We start from the raw sequence: 24777 nt of genomic DNA on the forward strand, positions 1-24777 counted from the left end.
AGAGTGCTATTAACTATTCTTTTAAAATTAAACCACTTATTTATCCAGATATTCATTAATTTATTTCCTTGTCTTTCAAACCATTAAAAACCTCAAAAACTCATTCAAAATGTATGGCTGTAAATGTAAAAAAGAAAGGACAGCATTTCAATTTCTACTCTACCTGTTGTCACCTGACAATTTCCCCCTATTATTTTTTTTGTGGCACTTTTCTGTGACTCTTCTGTGCTGCACTTAGTCCCCTGGCATTTTCAGGATTTTTCCAGGAGTAACAGAAAGTAACAAGAGTGGCCCGAAAAAATCGGAAAACCCCAACAGAAGCCAAAGACAAAGCTGGAAAATCTAGAAAAGCTGGAAAAGCTGGGCGGGCGAGGGAATGCTGTGGCTGGGAAAATTGAAAAACCTCGAAACTTAATATCATCGGGGAGGCAGAAAACTTTTCCAAACGTACTCGCAGGATAAACAACGAAATTTAAATGTAATTAAAACTTGCACTATTCAGAAGGGAAAACTGGGAGTGGTAGTGGGTGGTTGGAGGTCAGAGGTTATTTGCCTGAGAAGTCTATGGAATAGAATCTATTTTCCAAAAACAGACTCGTTAATTTCTGCGGCGCTTCTGCATCAAAATCTCGAATTGCCGAATTGCCGGCCCCATTTATGCCCCATAATTTCTGGCTTTCAGGATGGGGATGTAAGTAAATGAGATGCCTAAATTTTTGGCCAAAAATCCTTGCAATCTTGCAACTGGCAGTGGAGAGCCTGCCAGAGGATGATTCGTCCTTCCAGCCCCTGCATCCTTTTGTAAATTGAAACTTTCCCTTTCTGCGGGGGTACACCAAGTTGCGACATTAAATTTTAATTATGCGTTTAGCTGTAAGGGGAATAACAGCAACAATTGAGGTCTTTCAAGTCGACTCATATAGCCCACGACTTCCTCGCCCCAGTACTTGAGACATTGTTGAGGAAAAAACCCACAAAAAAGTACTTGTTTTCTTGTTCTGTCTGGCCTGTGGGGAATTATTTACTTTTTTTCAAGTATTTGAAAGCCAAAAAAAGCCCCAAGAGTTGCCGTCAAGTGGTTAGGATATTGTACCATTCTTTAACCAACAAAATACTACAGAAATGTCCTAGTTCTTCAAGGACTTGACAGATTGTTTCACACTTTGGTTGGAATATAATTGAAATACAATAAATACATTTCAAACAGGAGATGCGACAAATGAAGAGAATGTAACTAATTGAAGCACTTAGCCGAGCTCTAATTGGCATTGCACTGTTTTTGGTGGTAAGCCTCCGGTTGGAATCCTGATTTTTGGTTGCCCCATTCGTCCTGCAGCAGGACTAGGCCCCCAGCACCCATACAATTCACCTGCAACTGCATTCGTCATGGACGCCACGTTCATGTCCTTTATTCCGCACTGTTGGGCCAAGCATTTTAATTGCATATTTCTGGGGTCCGTATTTAGTTTCTGAACCAGTGACATCGGCTTTGCAAGTGGACAGGACACTGCAGGACACGCAGCTAAAGCTCAGGATATTGCTGTTCCAGGAGCAGGAGCAGGAGCAGGAGCAGGAGCAGGAGCGGGAGCTGGAGCTGGAGTGTCCTGGCGATAGAGGTCCTGCTCCTGATTGCAGCACCTGCTAATTGCCCACCTGTGTGTGAGTTGACTGTCAGAGACAGGAGCACCAGCTATGGGCTTTTACACTCAAAAAAAAACAAAGAAATAGGATGGTTTAAAGTTGGACTAGGATGTACCGGGTATAGATATTTAGTTAATAAACTTAAAACTACCTAGCAAGTACCGGCTATAAATACTATTATTAATATATTCATACCCGGTACTTTAGACCATTTTTTAAATAATTTAAAATGGAAAGAGAATCATAAAACTCCTCCTCCTAAAAAAAGGTATAAGAAATATCACTGTTCAGGGAACATAAATTGTAAGCCCTGTTACTAAAATCCCCCAAATTCCTCTCAGTGTAGTGGGTGCCCCTTAGGGAAAGCAGAATGCTGGCCTTTGGAGTTAGAGCCACAAAAAAAGTTGCCAAACCGCAGTTTCAGCTCGCTCGGTGTGAATTGCGGTGGCTGTCCAATGGACAGGGGCGGCAGGGATGGACTTTGACAAAAAAAAAAAAAAAAAAACAAAAACAGGAGAGGGCGTGGCTGGGGCGGGGCAAGAATTCAGTCAGACCCACTCACTGACAATTTCCATGGCATTGTCCGGATACGGTGTCCAGTCCGGACGTGTCCCATCCCGGACCGCTTTGTTCATCTGGCCGTGACAGAAATCAATGAATGTCCCCGGCAAGTGTATGCAAAATTTGTGAAGAACATAGTCCGGACACGGACACAGGACACAGGACATGGTCCAGCACCCGAAATTCATATCCTGATTCGAGAGAGCCTCTGGAAATTGTCAGTGGGTCCGCGTAGGCAGCGATAATTTGCCAAATTGACTGCATTCTAATTTCTAATTTCTGCCACAAGCCCAAACCCAAAAAGCGACCACAGACCTCCGAACGCAGAAAACTAGAGAGGCCCTTTGGCAAGAAAACGAAATCTCTGAAGCGTTCATTGCAGTCCGGAGTCCGTAGTCCGTAGTCCGGAGCGTGTGAAGAGCAGCATGTTGTGGTCGTCCTGGGGTCTTAATTGAATCCTTGATTAATGAGCCTTGAACGATAAATTCGACCATTCGTCCACCACAATAAGGAATTAAAGCATAAATGCCAAATGATGTGATAGTTTCTAGTCGAGTGTTTCTAGGAGGGGATTTAAGGACATTCTTTTTTTTGATAATAATCATGGATTAAAGAGTTGAAGTGGTTAGTCTGAACTAAGGTCTGATAGGGTCAAGAGAAAGGTCTTAAATAGGGCTAATATTTTTTTGAAATTACCTAAACAGCTTCCAGAGAAGTTAATCCCTTGATTTAACCAAAAAGGTATTCAATATTTAATTAAATATTTTTTTTCTAGCAAACCCTAATCGATAACTAGTTTTAAACTAACATTTATTCATGTTCAAAGACTGTAGTGTTATAGAATTTGTTTTTTTCATTGTAGTTAATAGTTTTTTAAGAGCACTATCATCGTAGTTGATCCATCGCAGCAGTAACATGATTCATTCCTAAGTCATACATTCAAAAACGACACAATTTTCAACATTTTTCAGCGAACAATCTTTCATTAATCTTTCATTTCAGAAAATAAATATCATTTACAAATAAAATTACAAACAAAATTCAAAAACAAATATGTAATATGCAGAGAACTAAAAAATGAATCTGTAAACAATTGGCTAAGAATTGGAAAATTATGTATTTTTGATTTAAAAACTATAGTTAAGTTATTGCTAATAAACCCTCTAAAAAAACTGAGTTTTCTTTTCGTCTCTTTGAATTTGAATCTTTCTCAACTTTTTGAATCTATTCTCTTTGAAAAGACTGCCAGCATATTTAAGCACTTTTGATTAATGATTAGGTTTCTATGTAGATCCAACCTACGGGATGAGTTCGGCACTCAGCGCGTCTATAAGAAAACATCGCCCAATTGCGTGCTGACCTTGTATCTGCCCACTCGGGAGATAACCCTCACCGGAAACAATCCGTCCGTGTTGCGGGGCATCGTCTACGTGGACCCGAAGGCCATCCAGGGATATCGCGTATACGCCCAGCTGACGCTCACATTTCGGTAAGTCCGCCATTTCATCATTTTTATCCATCCACCACTCTGGTCCCGCCCCATCCGCCCATCCGTCCATCCGCCGGACGGATCAACATTAATTTCAAGATTGAAATTGCAATTTTCATTCAACCGGGAAACGACAACAATTGTCTGCTTTTGTATAAGAAATAAATCCATTCGCCAGATACCCTGTAATCTGCAGGGGAATTCAAAGAAATATTAAAAGATTTAAGAGGTTCTAGCTTAAAAATATATCTATATCATACAGCCTCCATTTCTTCTCCTTTCCGTTGCAGGTATGGGCGCGAGGACGAGGAAGTGATGGGTCTGCGATTCTGCAACGAGGCCATCATGTCGCTGCATCAGATTTGGCCACGCCTCGAGGAGCCATCGCCGGACTCCCTCAGCCCCTTGCAGGTAATCACGCTTATTGGAATTATGCATGCCGGAATCCGGTGGCAGCATCTGGTGTTTCTGATCCTTCTCTTGTTCCTGCTCCAACCTCCTGCTTGGGTCCATACGGGTCCTGGCGACGGGGTCCGGTTGTCTTGACGAGTCCTTGACCGACCGACCGACCGACCGACCGACCGACCGACACTCTCTCTTAGCCATTCGACTGTCCAACTTGGCCAGAGTGTGGCATTAACAATTGATGACGAAGCTGCCCCCTTTCCCCCATGTTGTTTCCTACCTGCCTCTGTCCATTAGCCATCGCCCACTGCCTCCTACTCCTCCTCCTCCTGCCAGAAGATGCCTCGCTGCACAGGACCATAAATAATTGGGCAATTTGCAGAGCTTTGCAACGCCATCATTTGGCACCTCGGCTTTGCCGATGCAGCGGATGAAATTTCAGTGGCACGGCAGGGGGGCAGTTGTTGCAAGGAAGCGTGCTACCGATTTTGAGGAAACTAAAGGCAACATAAGCTCCTCCGCTTTCGGGGCACACTCGTTCTCTGGCCCATTTAATTTTATTTCTCCTTTTTTTTCGGTTGCCGTAAACTGAGAACAAGGCGATCCTTGTTGCACAGAAATCCAGACAAATGACAGGTATTGTTATGGTTGGGAGCTCAGTTTTTAAGGATATCGGACGGAGGGCACTCGACAAAAGCCTTTCGAGTTTCATGTTTCAAGATTTGAGTTTTATTCAAAATAGAAAAGCGAATTTGATTGACAATGCTGGTATTTTGAAAGCTGAGGATTCATGAGTCCTACAAGTATTATCCAAGTTATACACATTTTTTTATTGATTTTTATTTTTATTGATATTGATTTTTCTATTGAGATAAAATATTTTTTTATTTTTCTAAAATCTTAATTTCCGGAGCAGTTTTAAATGCATATCTTAGCTGTTTCTCAACCGATTCCAAAACGGAATACCATTTATGAATCAGAAAACTCATATGCGTCAATCTGCATCAAAATATTTAAAAATTTATCAAAAAAAAAAAATTTACAAATTTTTGGGTCAAAATCATGATGGTACCCCTTTGGAAAAATTTCAAAAAATGGGTTACAAAATTAATTTTCAGGTTTTGATGAAAACTGAGTCTACTCAAAATTCTAAGATCGGGAAGGTATAACATTCCTAGATCCGTCCAGTATTAGCCGAGTTATGCATATTTTCCCATTTCGAAAATTGGAAACAGGTTTTGAAATTTTTTATTTTTCAAAAATCGTAATTATTGGTTTAGTTTTTAGTGAATATTTTATATATTTCTCAACCGATTCTAGAACGGAATACCATTTATGAATCAGAAAACTCACATTCGTCGATCTTCATCAAAATTTTAGAAAAACTAACCAAAAAAAAATTTCATAAATTTTTGCTCAAAAAAAATTTCAAAAAATTTTTTGCCCTTGGAAAAATTTCAAAAAATGGGTCAAAAATTTTATTGCCAGTTTTTGATTAAAAATGACTCTACTCGTTCTAAGTTCTAAGACCGGGAAGGTATGACACTCCTGGATCTGACAAGTATTGGCCGAGTTATGGCCTTTGAACTGAAAAGGTGTCCTAGGCGTATACGTAATATGAGCTAAAATATCACGTATACGCCCAGGGCTTCAAGGAAAAGAAGGCTATTACTATTTCTGAATAAGAAACAAACGATAACTACTTTTTGGGATATTAATCGACTAGTGGCCTCTTCCCAGCCACCCAAAACATATTTTTCGCAGACTGTGAGGCCACTTCTTTGTGCCACTTGAGGCATGAGGTGGCCGTGTGTCTTGACATTGGTCTGGAACTTTTATGAGCAGCATGCTGAGAGCTGTCCGTCCGGCTGTTTGGGATTTTCGGCCCATCCACCGGAGTCCGAATATCGGGCTCTATCGTTGTTCGGCCGACCGTTTGGTTCGATGCACTTAAACCAATTGAAAATCAATTTCATTTATCTAAAAGCCAAACAAATGTTTGCCAATGCCTCTTTCAATTCTTTACGCCCTGTTTGTTTGTACTCCGTGTCTTGTATTCTCCTTTTTTTTTTTTGCTGTTCTTGGGAGGCTGGGATACTGGCCCCAAAAAACTTTCAAATTCAACTTTTCGGTTTTTTTATTAAATTTGACATGGAATAATTTATTTCTTTGCCAAGGCCAAGAGTCCTGCGGATGAGCGGCAACGGTTTTCTTGCTCCACTTCTGCATAATGGACTCGAACAGGCAACCGTATCCGTTTTTATTTTTTTTTTTTTTGGGATACTACACACACACACACACACACACAGATACACATACCCAAGGGCTCACGCATAATTAAATAAATTTGATTTTAATAACTTTCCGAACGACAAGAGCTGCCGAAGCCGGACCAGAAATAGGCCTTTGCAAACAGAGATGATGAAAAAGAAAGGAGATTTGATAAGGAGGGGGGTGGAAATACACTGGGAGAAGAGGTTAAAGGATGTGCTTTGTTAGCTCGAAGGACCAAAATAGTTTTAACTTTGCTTGAAGAACCAAAAAGCATATATACTTCTCTAATAAGTACCTATCTGATTCAGGTTTTCATTTTATTTTTTATATATTTTGAACTCCTTGAAGCCCAAAACCTTTTTTCTCAGTGCTTAGCCAAGAAAGGGAAGACTAAACTTGTTGCGGGAGACCGAACATTGATGGATTGAGTGGCACGAGCCAGGATATTTACAAAAAACGATTGATTATAATTTGATGAAAGTGAATCGAATGCCAGGAAACCAGGATATAAAGATGGCAGGATACTAAGACACTAGAGCACTAGGAAACAAGGATACTAGGCTACTAGGATACTAGAATACCAAGGTGAAAGTCTGAAATATAAATCGGATGTGACAGTGACATTGAATTGAATAGTTGAACAAAAATATAGAAAGTCCGCTTACCCCATCGTCCAGAATTTAAAGCCGGAGAGAGCTGAAATGAAATTTCCGACATTCCGGCTGATAATTTACGGCACAATTTTTGAATCTTGACCAGCCGGGGTCGGTTGTCCGTGGCAACCTTAGAATGCCACGTGCAGGCGATTATGTTGTGGCAAGTTCACACAAACAGCCTGAAATTTTTGCATATGTATGGGAGTATACTGCGGCATTGGGGTGGACTCAAGTAGGCGGAATAAATGAGATTTATTTATTTGAAAAATATGATAATATGAAGAGTGAGAGTGGGAATTAAATACTTTTATTTAATATAAAATTTGTAATATATGTTTCACATTTAGATAATATTATTTAGTATTTTTAAGAACCATCCTTCTGATAATAATCATCTCTGGCATATGCTAGTAATTAAATGGAAATGAAATGATTGGAAAATAGAAATTGTGATTAGCTGATGATTTTATTTGGCACATTCCTTGGCACACCAAACTGCATAATTAAAATGATAAATAAATAAATACAACTGGTATTACATTCGCAGCTTGTAGTGCCTTGTATTGTAACTGAACCAATTATGTTGATTTCTCGATTATGAATTTTCCATTTTTCATTTCGTGTTTTGACTCGCGAACTGAATATCAGTCAAAATACTAAACCAGGACCTCTATCTCTCTCTCTCTCTCTGTGTCTTTTCAGGAGGCTTTGATGAAACGTTTGGGGGATGGCGCTCATCCCTTCACCCTTACCCTATCGGCCCATGCCCCTCCTAGCGTCCAACTGGTTCCGGCCAAGCGGTACTATGGCGCCCCCATCGGCACCAGCTACGATGTCCGCTGCTTCATTGGTAAGTCGGGGGGAGCATCCTTCGGAGGGCGGTTGGCGGTTGTCCTGGGAGGGGGCAGCCCGGGGGTCCTGGCTATAGGGTCCAAGCAAGCGGATATCAGACTACTGGGCCTACAAGCCGATTCAATTCAGGGACAGGATGTCAAAGGAAATGTATTTATTTTGCTTATTATTCAAAAATCAAGGGCAGCCAAATGGGGGAAATATTACACAGGACAAAGGACATTATCATAGAAAAGGATAAACTATAAAAGAAATAAAAGTAAAGGCAGTATGAGGAGTATGGGGAGTTGGAAGGGGTTTTCATTTAATTTTAAAACATTCTTAAGAAATTAATTATTGGATTTTTTTTATTGAACTTTGAATTATTTGTAATCTATTAATGTTAGTTTATTAGTTAAAATTAATGAGCTAAAATTCTAAATAAATCTTATTGATTTTCAAACTATTTTAAAAAAATACAAAAATCCTTTAGTATAATTTCCCTTTATTTTAACAAACTTGGGTTCTGTTTTTAAAAATTTCTTCAAAAAATACCTTAATATTGTAGATATTTCCTTTATAAATTAGTTAAATTTTTAATTATAAATCAAGCTAGTTTTAAATTAATTTTTAAAATAGTCTCAGCTTATTAGAATCCTCTACCGAATTACCCGCAGAAACAAAATGAAATTACCGAAATAGTTGAAATTAGTTTCGTTTTGCAATTGAATAGTTGGAGTTTTTTTGGCGGGAATAGTATTCTTCGACTGGGTCACAGACTGGACAGGACTCTAAGGGGGAGAACGGGTACCTGAAACCACACTCACCTGCATCGCTGGCATTCCACTCGACCACCCACCGAGCCACCCACACTCCCACCTGTAACCTCGGACCCCCGACCCTCCGACCACCGACCTCCACCACCTCTCCACCCCTCTGTACACCTGCCCAAAATGTACCAATCAACTCCATTCATGCGCCACCAAAAATTAAGTTATCGCCGCACCGAGACAGACCGAAAAAAAAAAAATTGAATTTCGAAAGAAACCAAAAACATGAAACCTGCAAGCCCCTCTCCATAGTCCTGTATAGCCCTTAACCCCCTACGCCCCAATTATACGTGTATAAATATCAATCTATACGCTAGCTGACACGCCCACCACCCACTAGCCGCCCCCTTTTGCTGACGTCAGCAGCAGCAGCAGCAGCAGCAAGGAAATTTTTGCAGGATAATTTTTGTGATTGATTTTCATGGCATTTTCAGTTTTTTTTTTGACCATTTCTTTTCGGTTTTTTTTTTTTTTGGTTATTTTGGTTTTTGTTTTTCGGTTCTCTGGTTTCGGTTTCGGTTTCGGTTTCGGAGGATATCCAGCAAGTGGACAACCAAAAATTAATAAAAAGTAAAATCAATATTAAATGCTTGCCAGCAGGACTCGGTACCAGATTCAGAATCAGATTCAGATTCAGATGCCGACTGGAGGATTTTGGATAGCGAGTCTGTTGATATTATTTTTGTCGCTTCGCAGGCCGCCCGCAGGCTATATGGACATGTGTACGAAGAGGCTCTCTTTTTGGGGGTTTTTTTTTCGAAACTGGTCATGGAAATGTGTATATCCTGTGCCGGTTCAGCGGTGCGCAATATCCTGTTTAATGAAACGTCGCTTGGACTTCGTCCATAGCCTCCAGACAAGACGTCGCAACACTCGCCACAAAAGTATATCAGCAGATCTCTTTCCTATTCAGAATTCATTAATTTTTTCTTGTTTAATGCTTAATAAAATATTTGCTAAATTAAATAGCTAATTTAATTGCTCAGATTATACTTTAAAGTTTGAAAAAAAGGTAATTTTATGAAGAAAACTATTCAATATAATGACCCATAAAATTAATCAGATGTCCTTTTTGAATAAATAAATAAATTAAACACGTTTAGCCATAAAAACTAAAAGCCATTATAGTTATTATAATTTTTGTAAATAATTTAGAGCCAGGTAGTACACTCAGAACTTAGATCTATATAGTTTTAAAATAAAATCAGGTGTAATCTGTAAAGAAAAGAGGTGTCATTTTTTACTAAAATTTTGTTTTAAAATGAAAAGTGATTAAAAAAGTAAATAATTTATTTAATTTTAATAATCTAAACTTTCATTTTATAATTTAATAATTTAATCAACATTATTATATAAAGAAAAAAATAATTTTTCATAATTATTAAAAATAAGCCATGAATATATTATTTAAAAACACCTTTCTTGATATTTCCCCTGATAGAATCCCCTTACGTTTCTCCCAGTGCAAGATGGTTCCACTCCTGCTGCTCCCTGCTCCCCAGCCTCCCAAAGTCCTGGCCATGGCGCTCTTGTCTCCGGGCTCTTGTCCAATTGCGGAATCTAGCCGGCGAAGAGCTCCTTTGCGGTTGCCAAAGGCAACTCTCTCAGCCAGGACATTCCAGGTGGAGATAGGAGGGGCAGAGAAGGTCACACAGAGTGTGGAAGAGGAGGGTGGATGAGAGGATGAAGTGGAAGTGGAAGTGGAGGTGGAGCAGTTGAAAGGTGGCGACCAACTACGATTGCAGATGCAGATTCCAGTCCACATAATTACACATTATTAGCCAGCGGCTTGGCCAGCTTTCCGTATTCCGTATTCCGTAGTTGGATAGTCCCATAGTCCGTATACCGTGTTCCGTACTCGCCGTACTGCCAGCAGGACAAAAGATGAAGGACACGAAATGACACAAGGACACACACAAGGACACACAAGGCTACTTTGCAATGCGTTTCAAAACTAAAGACCAAGGATAGCTCATGCACTCCATATGAACTGCATATTCTGCAATTTATATAATAAGGACTTGTTGTTTCTACTCCGGCATTTATCCCATTTCCCATTCAATTATCCTTTTTCCTGTTTTTAGCCAATAAATTGCCATTTTACTGTGCAACTCTTACATTTCATTTTTATTCAGTTATTCTGTTTGCCAACCGAAGCAATTTCGAGCCAAAAGAGCTTCTGGAATTTCGTCCTTAAAAAGAATCTCCATTCGCAGGACAAAAGGCCTTTACAATTTTTGAAATTGAAATTTCTTTGCTGCAAAGAGCTTTATTTTTTAATGCAATTAAATGGTATTAAATTAATTGGTTTAGAAGAGAGTTGTAAGCCAAGCAATTAATAAAAATAAATATATAAAATCCTGCACGTGGAAGAGGATTTCAGGACAATTGAATATTAGAGATGGCAGATGGAAATTTACATTTTTAATTCAAGAAATCTTTAATTTTGAAACGCACTGTAATAGAAACAAAAATTAAAAAAATAATAATAATAAGAATAAGATATGGAAAGGAGTATAAATAAATTCATGATCGCACATCCCTCGCTCATCCCCAAAAAACAATCGTATCGTTCGTATCGCCCCCGTATCCTGTTTCCCGCACAGAGTCCCTTAGCGATGAGACGTCCATTTGAGCCGAAGCCCGCCGGAATAAGCGACCCAATCCGCTCGCCAGGTGGGTCTTCCGGCTCCTCTGTCACGGCTGCTGTGCCTGTATGTGCACTGCCTCCGATTCAGGTAAGCAGGCGGAATCGGCTCTGGAACCCGGATCTGGAACTATATGATCCTTTATCTGGATATTGTGTGGATATTTAATTAATCTCTCTCTATAAGGGATCTCTGTGTGAATGTCTCACTCTCTCTCTGCTGTGTGTGTGACTCTCTGAGTGTGTGTGTCATCTCTCTCTCTCTTATCTGATCTGATTCGTTGTGTCGCCAAGCTACATATTTCTATGTCGGTGTCGTGTTCCATTTCCATTTCCGTTCCATTCCGTTGTATTTAAAGTTTTTTGCGTGTTGTGGCTTGCTCTTCGTCCCTTTAACTTCCCGTTACACGATCTCTCTCTCTCTCCCTTATGCTGTAAGTCACTCTCTCTATTTGGATATGTACTTTTCCTGTGTTGTTTACAGCTTTTTTATTTATACAGTGTTGGAAATCATTTAAAATACACTGCACTTGTTGTGACAACTGATTTGAGGTTAGGTTTCTTTTGTTTCTTTATAGAAATTACCTTAAATTGATTTTAAAAGAAAGAAACTTCAAAGAGAGTGACATTTTCCAGCATATTTCTTCCCCCAAGCTCCCATTTAATGGTTTCTTATCCCCCAAGCAATATTTATTTCAAAAACTGTGTAAAAAGTAAACAAAACTGTACAAAAATGAGCTTGATCTTGTAATATTAATTAGGAACTTGATAAGTGTTTATAATTTTCGATGTCTTTTGGTATCTGATCTGTTAGTAACTTGCATCTAAAATCCATCTATCCATCTATCCCTTTTCATAGCTGTGTCTTTCATATTCCATGTTTTTCATATATTTTCATAATCATGTGTCATGTTTCATGTGTAATTTTTTTTCTAATTTTTATTTTAAATTATAGCCCGTTCAAGTAGCCGCCTGCCTGCCTGAGGCAAAACAAAAATATATCAAAATTTTCAATCATAATCATTTGGCATTCGGACTATCAAACGGACTACTGACTCGATTCACAAAATTTAAAAGAACAGGATATTGAAAAAAAATACCGAAAAAAATCAAATTTTAAAAATTGAGCAAAAAATGTATGAAAAAAATGAAATCTAGCGTCGGCGGCGGCAACAGGAAGGGAAAAAAATAGATCTTTTATGGCACTTTCTAGAAACTAATCTCCATTTCTTCTTACCCTTTCCTTGTTTTCTTTTTTGTTGTTTTTCCTTCCGCTTCTCCCCTTTTTTTATCCATTTTTTGTAGCTGACAAGACGGATGAGAAATTCCATCGGCGGGCATCCGTTAAAATGGGCGTAAGAGTCATCTACCGTACGGACGTATTCCATCACCAGCACGCCGCTCCCGCTGAGCACTTTGCCGCCTTCGCTGGCGGTCAGAACAGTGCCCAGTCTCCTCCGGCCAGTGCCACGCCCCCGCCCGCTGGCGAGGGTGGCGACCAGCAGCAACAACAACAGCAGGCCTCTGGATCCAAGCACAAGAACAAGTCCGAGAGGGGCGACTCCTTCCCGAAGTTGCGGCTATCGCCAAAGTCCTTCCGCTTTAGCGGTCGCTTCGGACGCAGCAAGAGCGAGATCGAGAAGTGTCCCAACGATCCGTTCCACAGCTACAGCAAGTCCTTCCAGGAGGTGAGTTCAATTAGTCCTGAGTGTCCTGATTATGAGATCTGACTTACTTACCGCTTTGCAGCATTGTGACAGCATGTTGCCGCCTCATAGTGGCGCCGGGGTGACCGGTGGCATCGGGGGCGTCAGCGTTGGTCCCTGCGGCGGACCCCAGGGCGCCGTCGACAAGCCGTTCTTGCTCCATGATGGACGGGTGGCGCTCCGGGCGAGCCTGGACAAGGGCTGGTACACCCACGGCGAGGACGTGAATGTGACGATCAACATTCGCAACGACAGCCGCAAGACGGTGCGAAAAGTCCGGGTGAGTAATCCTGTAGCTCCTCGTTGGTCCTTTTTGGTCCTTTTCCTTCTCCCTGTGTCTTTATCTGTTACGTCCAGTGTGGTCCCTGGCAACCACTTATCACCTTCTGCGTGGCACGCACCACTTGCCACTCGCCACATGCCACTTGGCTTGGCATTTTCCACTTTCTACATGCCACCATGGAGTGCCCCCAGCACCTGGCCAATGAATATAACTGCGTGGCACGATGGCACTGCAGCACTGTGGCACTGTCGTTGAGTTGCAGCAAAGCAAACTGTTGCTCTAACCAAGAATAATAGATGCAACCAAATGGGGCAAGTGCCATGGATGTGGGCTACGGAAATTAAGAAGGGTGGCTTACAAATTAGAAGTTATTCAAGCATATAGTGGTTTTTAGCTGAAAGGGTATTGCTTTTAAAATGTTCTAAAAAATTTTTAAAAAAATTATAAATAGTATTAGTATTTGTTTTTAATCTTTGGATAATATTATCTATTAGATACTTCTATCTACTATATATATTTTTAATTATTTACTTAATATAACTATCTTTATTTTGTATTTTATTCCTTAGTCTACCTTTTCATTTCCAAACAAACTCATATATCACAAGTCCTTGTTATTATTAGTCCTTGTTTTTAATATTTAATATAATAAGCCAAGAATACCTTAACTGATGAGCTCAAAAGAGTTACAGTTTGTTGTTAAAATAGAGCATAAATGAAGCCCCAAACACATCTGATTTGCGAAGTCAAATTGAATCAGTTTCTGATTAAATCCGTTGCACGAAATTGCTGCAAGAATCTTATTTGGAGAATTAAAAGAATTCATCAAAGGACTCATAACCCTAAGAGTAGAATGCAAAAACACATGCACTCTCCTGGCGGGTCCCCCTCCCAGAATGATAGCTCCGTCCGTTGCATAAACTGAAATATGTGGCACAGTCGATAAGAGGTTCTGGGGCGGCACACATAAGCTGCAGTGGCACATTGTCTGTGCTAGTCAGAGAGGGGGTAGGGGTGGGGGTGGGGAGACAAGGGTCAGCCAAGTTATGACAGTTAATCAAAACTCCCCAAAGGACCTCTCGTCCTGCAATCCAATCGTTGGTCTTCGAGCTGAATTACTGCTCCCAGGATGCCTTTTGAGAAATGAGTTTTGTTGCAAAAGGGATAACGACGAGGATTGATTTGCAACTTTGCAACTATAGGGGGTGGTCTGGTATGGAATAAGACACTATATTTAGTATCCTTTCACCCCCTCCTCCCCCCTCTTCTAAGCCTTTGTCGCAATTGTAATGGAAAATACCTGTTAAGTCAATTACCAAGCTGATTTAAGAATTATTGCTGCCTGATTTAATCAGACTTATTAGAATTCATTTGAAAGCCATCCGGTAATCGGAGAAGAACAGTAGGTCCTTGCAGAGCAACTGAATACCAGAAATTCTAATCTAGAATGCGTTCTTCCTATTAATTTGGAAGGTTTAAAGGACTTGCCTTAACTTTGATTGGAATTCTGGTCATGGTTGGGTTTGGTTTGAGATTTGAAAAGCAAGTGTTTAGTTTCATTGGGATTAATTATAAGGATAAAAAATATTCTAATTATTAAAGGAATTTTTCAAAAATAATTATACTTTTATTCCCTCTAACCTCTCTGTTACTGAATAAATAAAAGTTTCTCAACTTATTTGTACTAATTTAAGTATTAATTTAAGCCCTTGATACAAAATTAATAGAATGCATAAGAGCAGAGAGAAAGCAAATTTGTTCAAAGCCTTTGAGCCAAGATAATGCAAAAATTACGTATACGCCCAGGTGTCTCCCTCGAACGTTCCAGATGACAGATGGATGGATGGGCTGGCAGAAAGTCAGACAGCGGCAAATCGAAGGGATTCCTTTGGGGGTGATGAGGTGGTTGGTTGGTAAGGGTTGGTGTATGAACAGTTGATTCCGTAAGCACTCCGGCACACACTCCGGCTTCACACATACACATACACATACACATACACACACACATCCTTATGCAAATGGCGCTTAGCTGAATGAAATTGTAAGGCCGAGGAAGCTTCCAATGCAATCTTCTGAGTCCTGAGTCCGGGCCAAGGTCGACAACAAAAAAAAAAAAGGAGAAAATAAAGAACGATAAGGGGAAGGACAAAGGTAAAGGATATATATGGAAAGGGACATCAGAGAGAGGGGAGGAAGGGGATGGCGAAGAAAAGTGAAAGGCTGGCAAAAGACGCAGTTGAAGTGAAAATTGTGTTTATACATTTTATGGGCTTTTTCTCTTCCCTCTCTTGCACTCCTTTTGGCTTTTTATTGTGCCCCGAAGGCGTTTCTATGTGTGCACACTCACACACACACACAAACACATACTTAAATACACCTACACACCTTTCTCACACCCTTTTTGATTCGCCCCATCCCGCTCTCCTCACTCAATATCCGTATTTAACGGGAAATGGAACGCAGAAAAGTATGCTACATTGTACTGTTTTTTTTTTTTTTGGCCAAAATCCAAAATGAAGTTACCCATAGCCCCCCTGCCCCCCTCTGCCCACCAGTTGTTAGCCACTTCCCAGGGCTATTCCGTTTTTGCAAATCTGCACTTGCCTGAAATTCCAACGACATACGAAACGTCAACCTGCTTTTCCCTTTCATTTCCTCCGATTGCAGAGGCTTATTGCTTCGGCACTGAGAGAAACAGGGAGTTAAAAAATATAAAAGATATTATTTTATAAAATAAAGATTTCCCGAAAAAGACAGCTTACTTTCTAGACTCCTTACTCTCTTAAGATTTCATTAAAATTTTCTTTGAAAAGATTTAATATTTTTTTCAAGTGAAGAATTGTCCCAAAAGCGTTGACCAAATTGGCTTGCAAAGAAAAGGACTCGGGGTAAAAGTGGCTAAGAGGACAGGAGAGGCCAAGTGGGGAATGAGTTTGGAAAGGCCATTTAATTACGCACCGGATATTACGCATACGAGATGTGGTACAAAGCCGTGTGTCGTTCGTTTTCATTTCTAAGAAAAATGTAACACTCGAGGGGCCAATGCAGAATGCAAAATGCATAATGCCAGGACACAACTCAAGTCAGACAGGACACAAAACATATCGAAAAGGACCTCGGGAGTGAGTAGGGGATAAAAGGACGAAAGACTGACTACAGGACCAGGACTGGGGCCAATGGAAAATGTTTTATGGTGCCGCCTGTCAAGTGTTATTGTTTATTTTTATTGTAGCCGCAATATTTTCACAGCGCATTGTTCATTGATGAATGGATCGAGATATACACACCAACACACACACACACACCAACACATATCACACACACACTTATGCACATGGAAAGTATCTGGAAGATATTTGTAGAGTCAGCGACAGATACAAGTTATGACACTTGCACATGGAATTGAGTTGTCTAGGAGCGTAAATAACGATCCGCAAACTATCCGGCGGGATGGATGGTGACTTTGGGACAAACAGGACAACAGTTGGCAAGGACAAGTGCACACCAGAGTGTCCTTGTCTAGTTTTGCAAAACACTGCAAATAGTAAATAATTGCCAGATGGCCCAGGGGGATGGCTATTTTTTTCAATAAGTACTACGGAGAGTTGGGATTTATTCAGGGAGAGCTGGCTTAAACTGGCTCTAGGACTTTGTGGAATAAAAACTAAAAGATCAGAGACATAATAACAGACACTTCAAAGCACAACTAACTCTTAACTTTTTGGACTAAAAACCTTCTAAGAATTCTGAAATAAAATCCAAAAACTTTAGCCCCAAAACCTCTACTCCTTCATAATTAATCTCAGTCTACAAAACTTCCTGTTATATATATTTATTTTTGTCAATCAGTTGAAATTGTTTTTAAAGCGTATAATGCTCTTTGCGAGTTCATTTGTTATTTTTGTCTCGAAAGGACTTGCGAGTCCTTGGCCATTTGTTACAAGCTGCTCCCCATCTTTTATGCTATCGCATAATTCGATTTGATTTTATGGCCTTGTGTCCTGGCACCTTCAGTCCTTTTTTGAAGTCTAAATGTCCATACCATGCTGAGCTGGTCCTCCATTCGTCGTCCGTCGTCCTTTATTTTCATCGTGCACTTTGCTCCTTATTAAATATGTATATTTTACTGCCACTGAGTGTGTGAGTGAGTGTGTATCCAAATACTGTGATTGCTTTGTACATTTTTCCTCATTTCTTTTTTCTTGTTATTTGTGCTTTTTGATTCCAAACCAAAGTCACCCAACAAATGTCAGAAGTTACCAAAAACCATTTCCCCCAGAGGGAGAGGTTACAAAATACTACATTGCAATAAATTTTTATGAAAATAGTTACTAATGAAATAATAGTTAGAATAATTAAGATAGTACAGAGTATTAAAATTACATTTTTTCACATTTATTTAAAACATATTTGACTTTTAAAATATTTATTAATTTTTATCAGTGCACTTATTGAGTTGTCTTTGAGCCTTTTTGGTATCCTGGACATCTGTTCTTTTTGAAAGCAACAAGTCCCTTTTGGCCAACAAACTCTCAGCCAATTGAAATTGTGGCCTAAGCGATCTTGGAGAGGGGGAAGGGACTATTTAAATACTACCAGTATATATATTTATATATATATATATATATATTTGGGTAAAATCAAATGCGAAACTGAAACAGTCGATGAAAGATTTTGATTGCTCATTTCGATTGGGTTTAGGTTCTTAGCCCTCGGGGGAGAAAATAGAGTGTAACCGAAAAACAGCTTCCCCGGCGCCAGATTCTCAGATTAGATCTAAAAGGCCGTAGACATTGGACCCTCCGGACAAAAATGGACAAAAGGACAGCCGGCATTCGAGTATTCTGTAAAAATTTGGTGAATCAAGTCGAAATGAACACGAATGGAATAAAATCGAAGCATTGCCTTTGAAGTCTATAAATTCAGCACGTTCCCCACTCTTTCACTAAATCTACTCCTGATTTTCCTCCATCTGAGAATTCAAACAGCCAGTTTACTGTTTATATCAGTGGGGGGGGGGGGATAAGCCGAGATCCGTTCCAGAATGAAATGAAAAATACAAAAATTGGGGGAAAAAAATATATAGGAAATTTCGCACATGTTTCGCATTCAATGCCAATAAATACAAATAATTGCTGGATTATTCTTCATACATATAATAAGTACTTGTATAAAAGGTGAACAATTATGTTTTTAAATGTCAGCAATCATGATTATTGAATCGAAATGTATTCGAGAATAAATGGGGATTTTGAGGCCAGTATTTGGAGTGGGTGGGGCTTTCATAAATTTAATAAAAAGCTAAGAGTTTATAAATTTATAAAATTTATAAATTATAAGCTTTATTATTCGACTATTCATACCTGATACTATTGGTTCTCGTTACTCGTTACTCGTTGCTATTCAAACTTGTTACTATTCATACTCGTTAATACTCATACTCGTTGCTATTCATATTCGCTACTTCCCAAAACCATATACCTTATTTACACTAGACTTACTGAGTACATAAGTGGAACATAAACCGCACACCGAACCAAACCCAGCACTTGTCGCTGATGTCCTGCCAATAAGTGAGACAAATCCTGGGTTTAATCTGTTGTTTCTTGTTTTTCTGTTGCTTTTTTTTGTTTTTTTTTGATTATCCAATTTTTTTGGACTGGTCTTTATTACTTGGCCACTTGAATTGGTTGGTAATTGAGTGCATTATCGTTGATTGGGTGGGAGATTGAGAGCCCGAGACATTTTCGGTCAAGGCAATAAAATAATGTTCGACATCGTGTGTGCTTGTCCCGAAAACAAAAGGACCCTAGGGAATCTCGGTAGGATAATGTTGTTTTCCTTCTTCCAAAGAATATAAAATACTCTATCTTTAAATACATATATTTATTTTTCCAAAAGTCTCTTAGAAGTCTCTGTATTTTATTTAAATTTTGAAACTCCAAGTGTTTTAAAAGGTCAGAAAGTTAGTGTAAAGTTCTGGTTGTTGAATAAAAACATGCATGTTTTTTGGAGCGACGGGTGGTGGGTGGTGGGCAGTGGGTGGATGTTGGAATTAACCGTCAAACAAGGCCACTTGATGGCCAACAAACAACCACATCAAAACGACCTTCCACCGTTTCATGGCCAACACGAGAAAATGACCTTCTCTTATTAACGAAATCCTCCTCTCCTGACGGTTGCCCAATCAGCTTGTTTTTTCGTTTATTTTTGGCATTTTTGGCCAACAGGAGAGTTCTAGAAAAATATTATTAAATTATATATAAGCTTAAAATAGTTGTATTTAAAATTTAAAGAATATTATATTTAATTTTTTGCTAATAGAAATATTTCAAAAAAAGTTTAAGAGAAGTTTAAGAGGCAGATTCTTTTGATAAACTCATAACTTGATTAAAATATGCTATTAACTCATTAAATATTTCATTTTTTAATACATATTTTTGTTATTTTATTTATTTTGAATCCCTTGAAGGTCTGTGCCATCCAGCACGTGGATGTCTGCATGTTCAACAATGGGAAGTTTAAGAACGTAGTTGCCGATTCGGACAACGTGACTCCGCCTGTTGACAGGACTGTGGCTGCCGGAGCCTCCTTGAACACCACCGTGGCTCTCCGTCCCCAGAGGGGCCCAACCAAGAACTGGATCGCTTTGGAGGACACCTTGCAGCGTAGCACCGAACCGGAAGAGATCACCGGCGCCATTGCCGCCTCGGCCATCCGATCGCCACACTTTGTCACCCAGACCGCCCAGCTCCTGGCTGGTCATCCGTTGGCCAGTCCGGCCGTAACATCGCCACATCCCCACCACTATCCCCCGGCTGGTAACCAGTTCGGCTCGGCAGCAGTCGGAGCTGAGGAGCGGAACGTGTTCGCTATCTACGTGTCCTACTACGTAAAGGTCAAGCTTACCCTGAGCGGCATGGGCGGTGAGCTGTCCCTGAAGCTGCCCTTCGTCCTGGTCCATGTCGATGAGACCCAGCGTCCCGGCTTCGCCTCCGCCACCTTGGGCGAGCTGCGCATGGAAATGGAGCGCTTGGCTCTGCAGGATGTTCCAGTCGGACGGCGCAACAACGGACGACGTCCTGTCCACGATATCGGCGATGGTCCTTCAACTAGTGCTGCTGCCGCTGCTGCAGCTGCTGCCGCTGCCGCCGCTGCTTCCGGTTCCGGTTGCTCCCACTCGGGAACAGCTGCTGCCCAGACTCAGACCCAGACGCAGACCCACGGGCATCACTTGGATCGCATCGAGTCCATGGACGATGAGTTCAATATCCGGATTGCCGTGCCGCGAAAGAATTCCCATAAGCGGCGATTGCAGCGCAGCGAGACCCTGGCTCGGGACTTGGAGGAGAATGAGAACGAGAGCGGATGCGGAACTGATCTGGACAGGGATCAGGAAGACGATGCCGAGGAGCACATTGTCCAGATCCACTTGGAGCAGATCTCGCCGGACCGGGAGCCGGAGGTAGAGCCGGAGAGGGAGCATCGGGCTCCTGGCGCCGAGACAGGTGCCGTGCCGAAGTCGTCGAATGTGTGATTCTGATTGTGGTCCCAGATGTTTGCCAAGCGCCGGAGGAAGCCGTAGAATAGAGGGCAGTCGCTGGGAGATTCACAAAAAAACATAAAGGATATCAATAGGAAGGAATTTTGGGGGAAGAAAGGCTACGGAGAAAGAGTTACTGCAGGATTTAAAGAGGAAGTATCTACGAGACAAGTATTTGAAGAAAAAGAAATGTATCTTAAAGAAAAACGATCTTAAAAACAAAATATCACAAAGGAAGATTATTTATTGAAAAGGAATCTGAAAGAAGAGCATTTGAAAGGATAAGAATCCGAAGGAAAATATACACTACAAGCAAAGTATTTAAGAAAAAAGAATTTAAAAATGCAGAATCTGCAAAAACACAAGAAAATATTAAAAAAACAAGAATTTAAAAGAGAAGAATTTACGCAGACAAGAATGCGAAGAATTTATGTTATCGAAGAATTATTCAAATAATTAAAAGCGAAAAAAAGCAAAAATCATTTGCAAAAAAAGCAAAAAAGAGTGAAATTTGGAAGATTATGAAAAAATAATCTAAAATATCAGCAGAGATTAAAAAGAAAAAGAGGAGAAAATCCAAAATACAAGAAATCTATAAGATTGATGAAAAAATAATAAAAATTGAAGAAGAAAAAAGCAAAAACCAAAAAACTAAAATGTAGTAAGGACTACGAATTGCAGAAAACCAAAAAAACCAAAAAAGGGTAACTACATAAGCCTGATTCCCAATCAATTTCCGTCTGTAGGATTAGAAAACGAAATTCAAGAAATTTCAAAACACACCAAAAACAATCCAAGGACATTTTTAAGAAACTCAAAAAAAAAAAAAACAAACAAATATTTAATAGAGTAAGCAAACAAAAAAAACACAATTATTGTAAAGTCCAATAAAAAAAGGACAATATGATTTAAATTTGCAAAATTTTTGGACAAAAAGGACATTTTAAAATGCACAAAACAAAAACCAAAGAGTAAGAAAAAACAAAAAAAATATAACATAAATGATTTAAATATTTAAAAAAAAAAACAAAAACCTATGTAATTTATATAAGGATTATTTAGAAAAATGTCTTGTTTATAAAACTTTTAATGGCTTTGATGTATTAAAACTAAAAAAAATTTGTTTTAGATAAGTGAAAACAGATATCAAATATTTCTAAAAGTAAGTAATTAAAAAATAAAAGGAAGAATATTTTTTAATAGTTATAATTTTTCATTATTTTTAATTAGAATAAGAAAATTCGTATTTTATTTTCAAGTGCACAGTTTTTAGTTAATTTTGAAATATTATTTACTATAATATCCGAGACCTATAATATAATAGAATTTCATCATCCTTTGCAATTTAATTTTCAATTTCCAAACTTTTAAGCACAATTCTTACAATTTTAGCAATAAAATATTAGAGAAATTGGCAGCTTAAAATTGCACCTTTTAAAATGATTTCAAAACAGTTAATTTTTCAAATAAGTTTGAGCTTCTTAGTGAAATTTTTCTATTATTTTTAAGTTAAAAAAAAAAAATAGAAATAGGGAAAGTTGAGGGAGAGATGGATGGAAAGAAAGGTGTAAAAAAAAAGGACTAAAAAGTTTCAGTTCCGGTTTCAGAGGGAAATACAGAGGGATATTAGTGGAGGAATTACAAAAGAAAGATTGCCAAAGGATGAAATGATTGAATAAATGATTGAAAGGCTAAATAGGACTTTAGGAGACATTGGAATGGCAGGTACATTGGGTGTTTTTAGTTAGAGATATGGAAGTGTATGGGGCTGCGGTATTCCCTAGGAATTAGACAATGAATTTGAGGTGAAATTTTTGCAGTTTTTTTTCCTTAATCTCTCGATGCGAAAATGAGAATTGCGAAATGCAAAAAACGACGACGAAATAGGTGACGAAAGTTGAAAGAAACCAGTAGAGAAAAGTGTGAAAAACGTGAATCAAGTTGGAAACTTGGAAAAACTTTGAAAAAAAAAGTGAAAAATTTATTGAGATTTGAAAGATACAATAAAATGGGAAAAAGAGTATCTATAGCCGTAATTTATAGTTTTAGGATATATCATTTGATATTAGCCATGCAATGCATTGAAATTGATGATATTTTTTTGTGTGGAAGGTTGGTCGGGTTTTGGGCAATAAAAAAAACGGCAAAAAAAATCCAAAAAAAAAAAAACAAAAATTGGACTAAAATCGAATACGATTTGGAATGACACGATAAGTTTTTTTTGAGAGTTGTTTGGCAAAAGACAACCAAAAACCAAAAAAAAATATATATATTTATCTATAAATTAAGTCGGTGTCTGGTTCAAACGAAATCCATATACTCTATATACTTAAATATAAAAAAATATTGAATATTTAATGCCGATAATGCGATTATCCTTTCAAATCGCTTATTTAACTATATACAACACACATATATATTCATATATATTTACTGAATATTGAATGTTTGATGTACTATATATATACAACATATATATTTACAAGAAACCCAACCAAAATCCAAACAAAATATCTTACAGAGGCCAAAAAACTAATAAATAAACGGCAGTCACGCGGTACAAGTTCGAAATAAAAAATGCGCGGTTTCACAACAAACTGTCTAGAAAAGTATTTACAAAAAAAAATCAGACAAAATTAATCCAAAATAAAATACACTGATAGAAGCCATACTCTTTATACACATATCTGTGGAGGCTCTAGTTGCTTTAGATGTTCCGTAAAAAAAGATACAATAACCAACAATTACATAAAAAATAATCCATATTTGCATAACCAATTGTCGAAAAAAACTAGCTAATAATTAAGAGAAAAAATAAAAACCACATATACAGAAATATATTTGTTCACAGCAGAGCCGTCTACTATAGTTTTTTTTCAAAAAAAAATTAAATGAAAATTCCTATGCGACAGAAAAGAAAATCACAACCACCAGAAAAAAAAATACAAAAATTCATCAATCGTATTGAAAAGATTTTTAATGTTCAGCTTGAATACAAATACGAATATCTTGGTGTATTATGTATATGTGTCTAGAGTTTTAATAAAACATTAAATAAAAAAAAACTAAGATGAATTTATGAACCGTAGCCACGCAGAATAATTCAACTATATAGATGATATTTTTGTGAGTGTACCGCTTTGATCACTTTATGCTACACCTAAAGAAAAAAATTCAAGAAAATCCAACAAAAAAAAAACGTAAATGTGATGCATTTCTATGACAAAACTATATACATATATATTACATAGCTTAACCTATATACAAGCATATATATGTTTATGTATGTATGTCTTACACAATATACTGAATATTAATATATATGTCTATTTAGTCCTAAGGATCCCCCGATCTGTACTATTAATCTATTTTTTATATTTAGTTTCTACTTTAAGAGCTGGCCTCTCTAAGCAACCAAAAAAAAAAAACAAAGAAAAAACACCCACACTGTTTTTGTGTTTAACTTTTAACGATTTTTCTATTATTATTATTTTTTTTTTTCGGTTTCAATTTTTTTTTTTGATTTTCTTTTACATCTGCGATGTCCTTTCTGTCACCAAGGCGGCCATTACCAGCAGATAGCTAGCCCAGCATGGCCGCCACGTGATTGATGATGAATCCTGGCTGGCTGGCTGGCTGGCTGGCTTATCCTGGCAAGTCCTGGCGGGGCGCCTTGGGGATGCCGAGGGACAGACAGAGACCGCATTAGAACACACATCCGAAAACATAATGAAATAAATGTTTAACATCAAATATACCAAAAGCAAAAAACAACAAAAAAATTCTTATGCTTTTCACTTGGCGGTATGGCGGGATTTAAGGACAACAAGCTAGATCCTTGGGCGCCTGGGGAGCTAACAGCGGGAGTTCCCAATATTCAGTTGCCACGATTAAACGCCACTAGCCTGGCT

General features: G+C 38.7%; 1 protein-coding gene across 1 annotated transcript in view; it reads left to right on the plus strand.

Moving 5' to 3' along the window:
* LOC6502315 overlaps window positions 1-24094 on the plus strand; it is a 52384-nt gene extending 28290 nt beyond the window's left edge. Inside the window, exons 3-8 of the mRNA XM_001966186.4 lie at window positions 3494-3691; window positions 3982-4102; window positions 7729-7876; window positions 12640-13022; window positions 13084-13320; window positions 19796-24094. Of these exons, the coding sequence (XP_001966222.2) occupies window positions 3494-3691; window positions 3982-4102; window positions 7729-7876; window positions 12640-13022; window positions 13084-13320; window positions 19796-20860 (2152 nt within the window). The 3' untranslated portion in view covers window positions 20861-24094. The remainder of the gene's footprint in view (window positions 1-3493; window positions 3692-3981; window positions 4103-7728; window positions 7877-12639; window positions 13023-13083; window positions 13321-19795) is intronic.
* The last annotated feature ends 683 nt before the right edge of the window (window positions 24095-24777 follow it).

The sequence above is a fragment of the Drosophila ananassae genome, chromosome XL (assembly GCF_017639315.1).
Source record: "Drosophila ananassae strain 14024-0371.13 chromosome XL, ASM1763931v2, whole genome shotgun sequence".
Classification (NCBI taxonomy): Eukaryota; Metazoa; Arthropoda; class Insecta; order Diptera; family Drosophilidae; genus Drosophila; species Drosophila ananassae.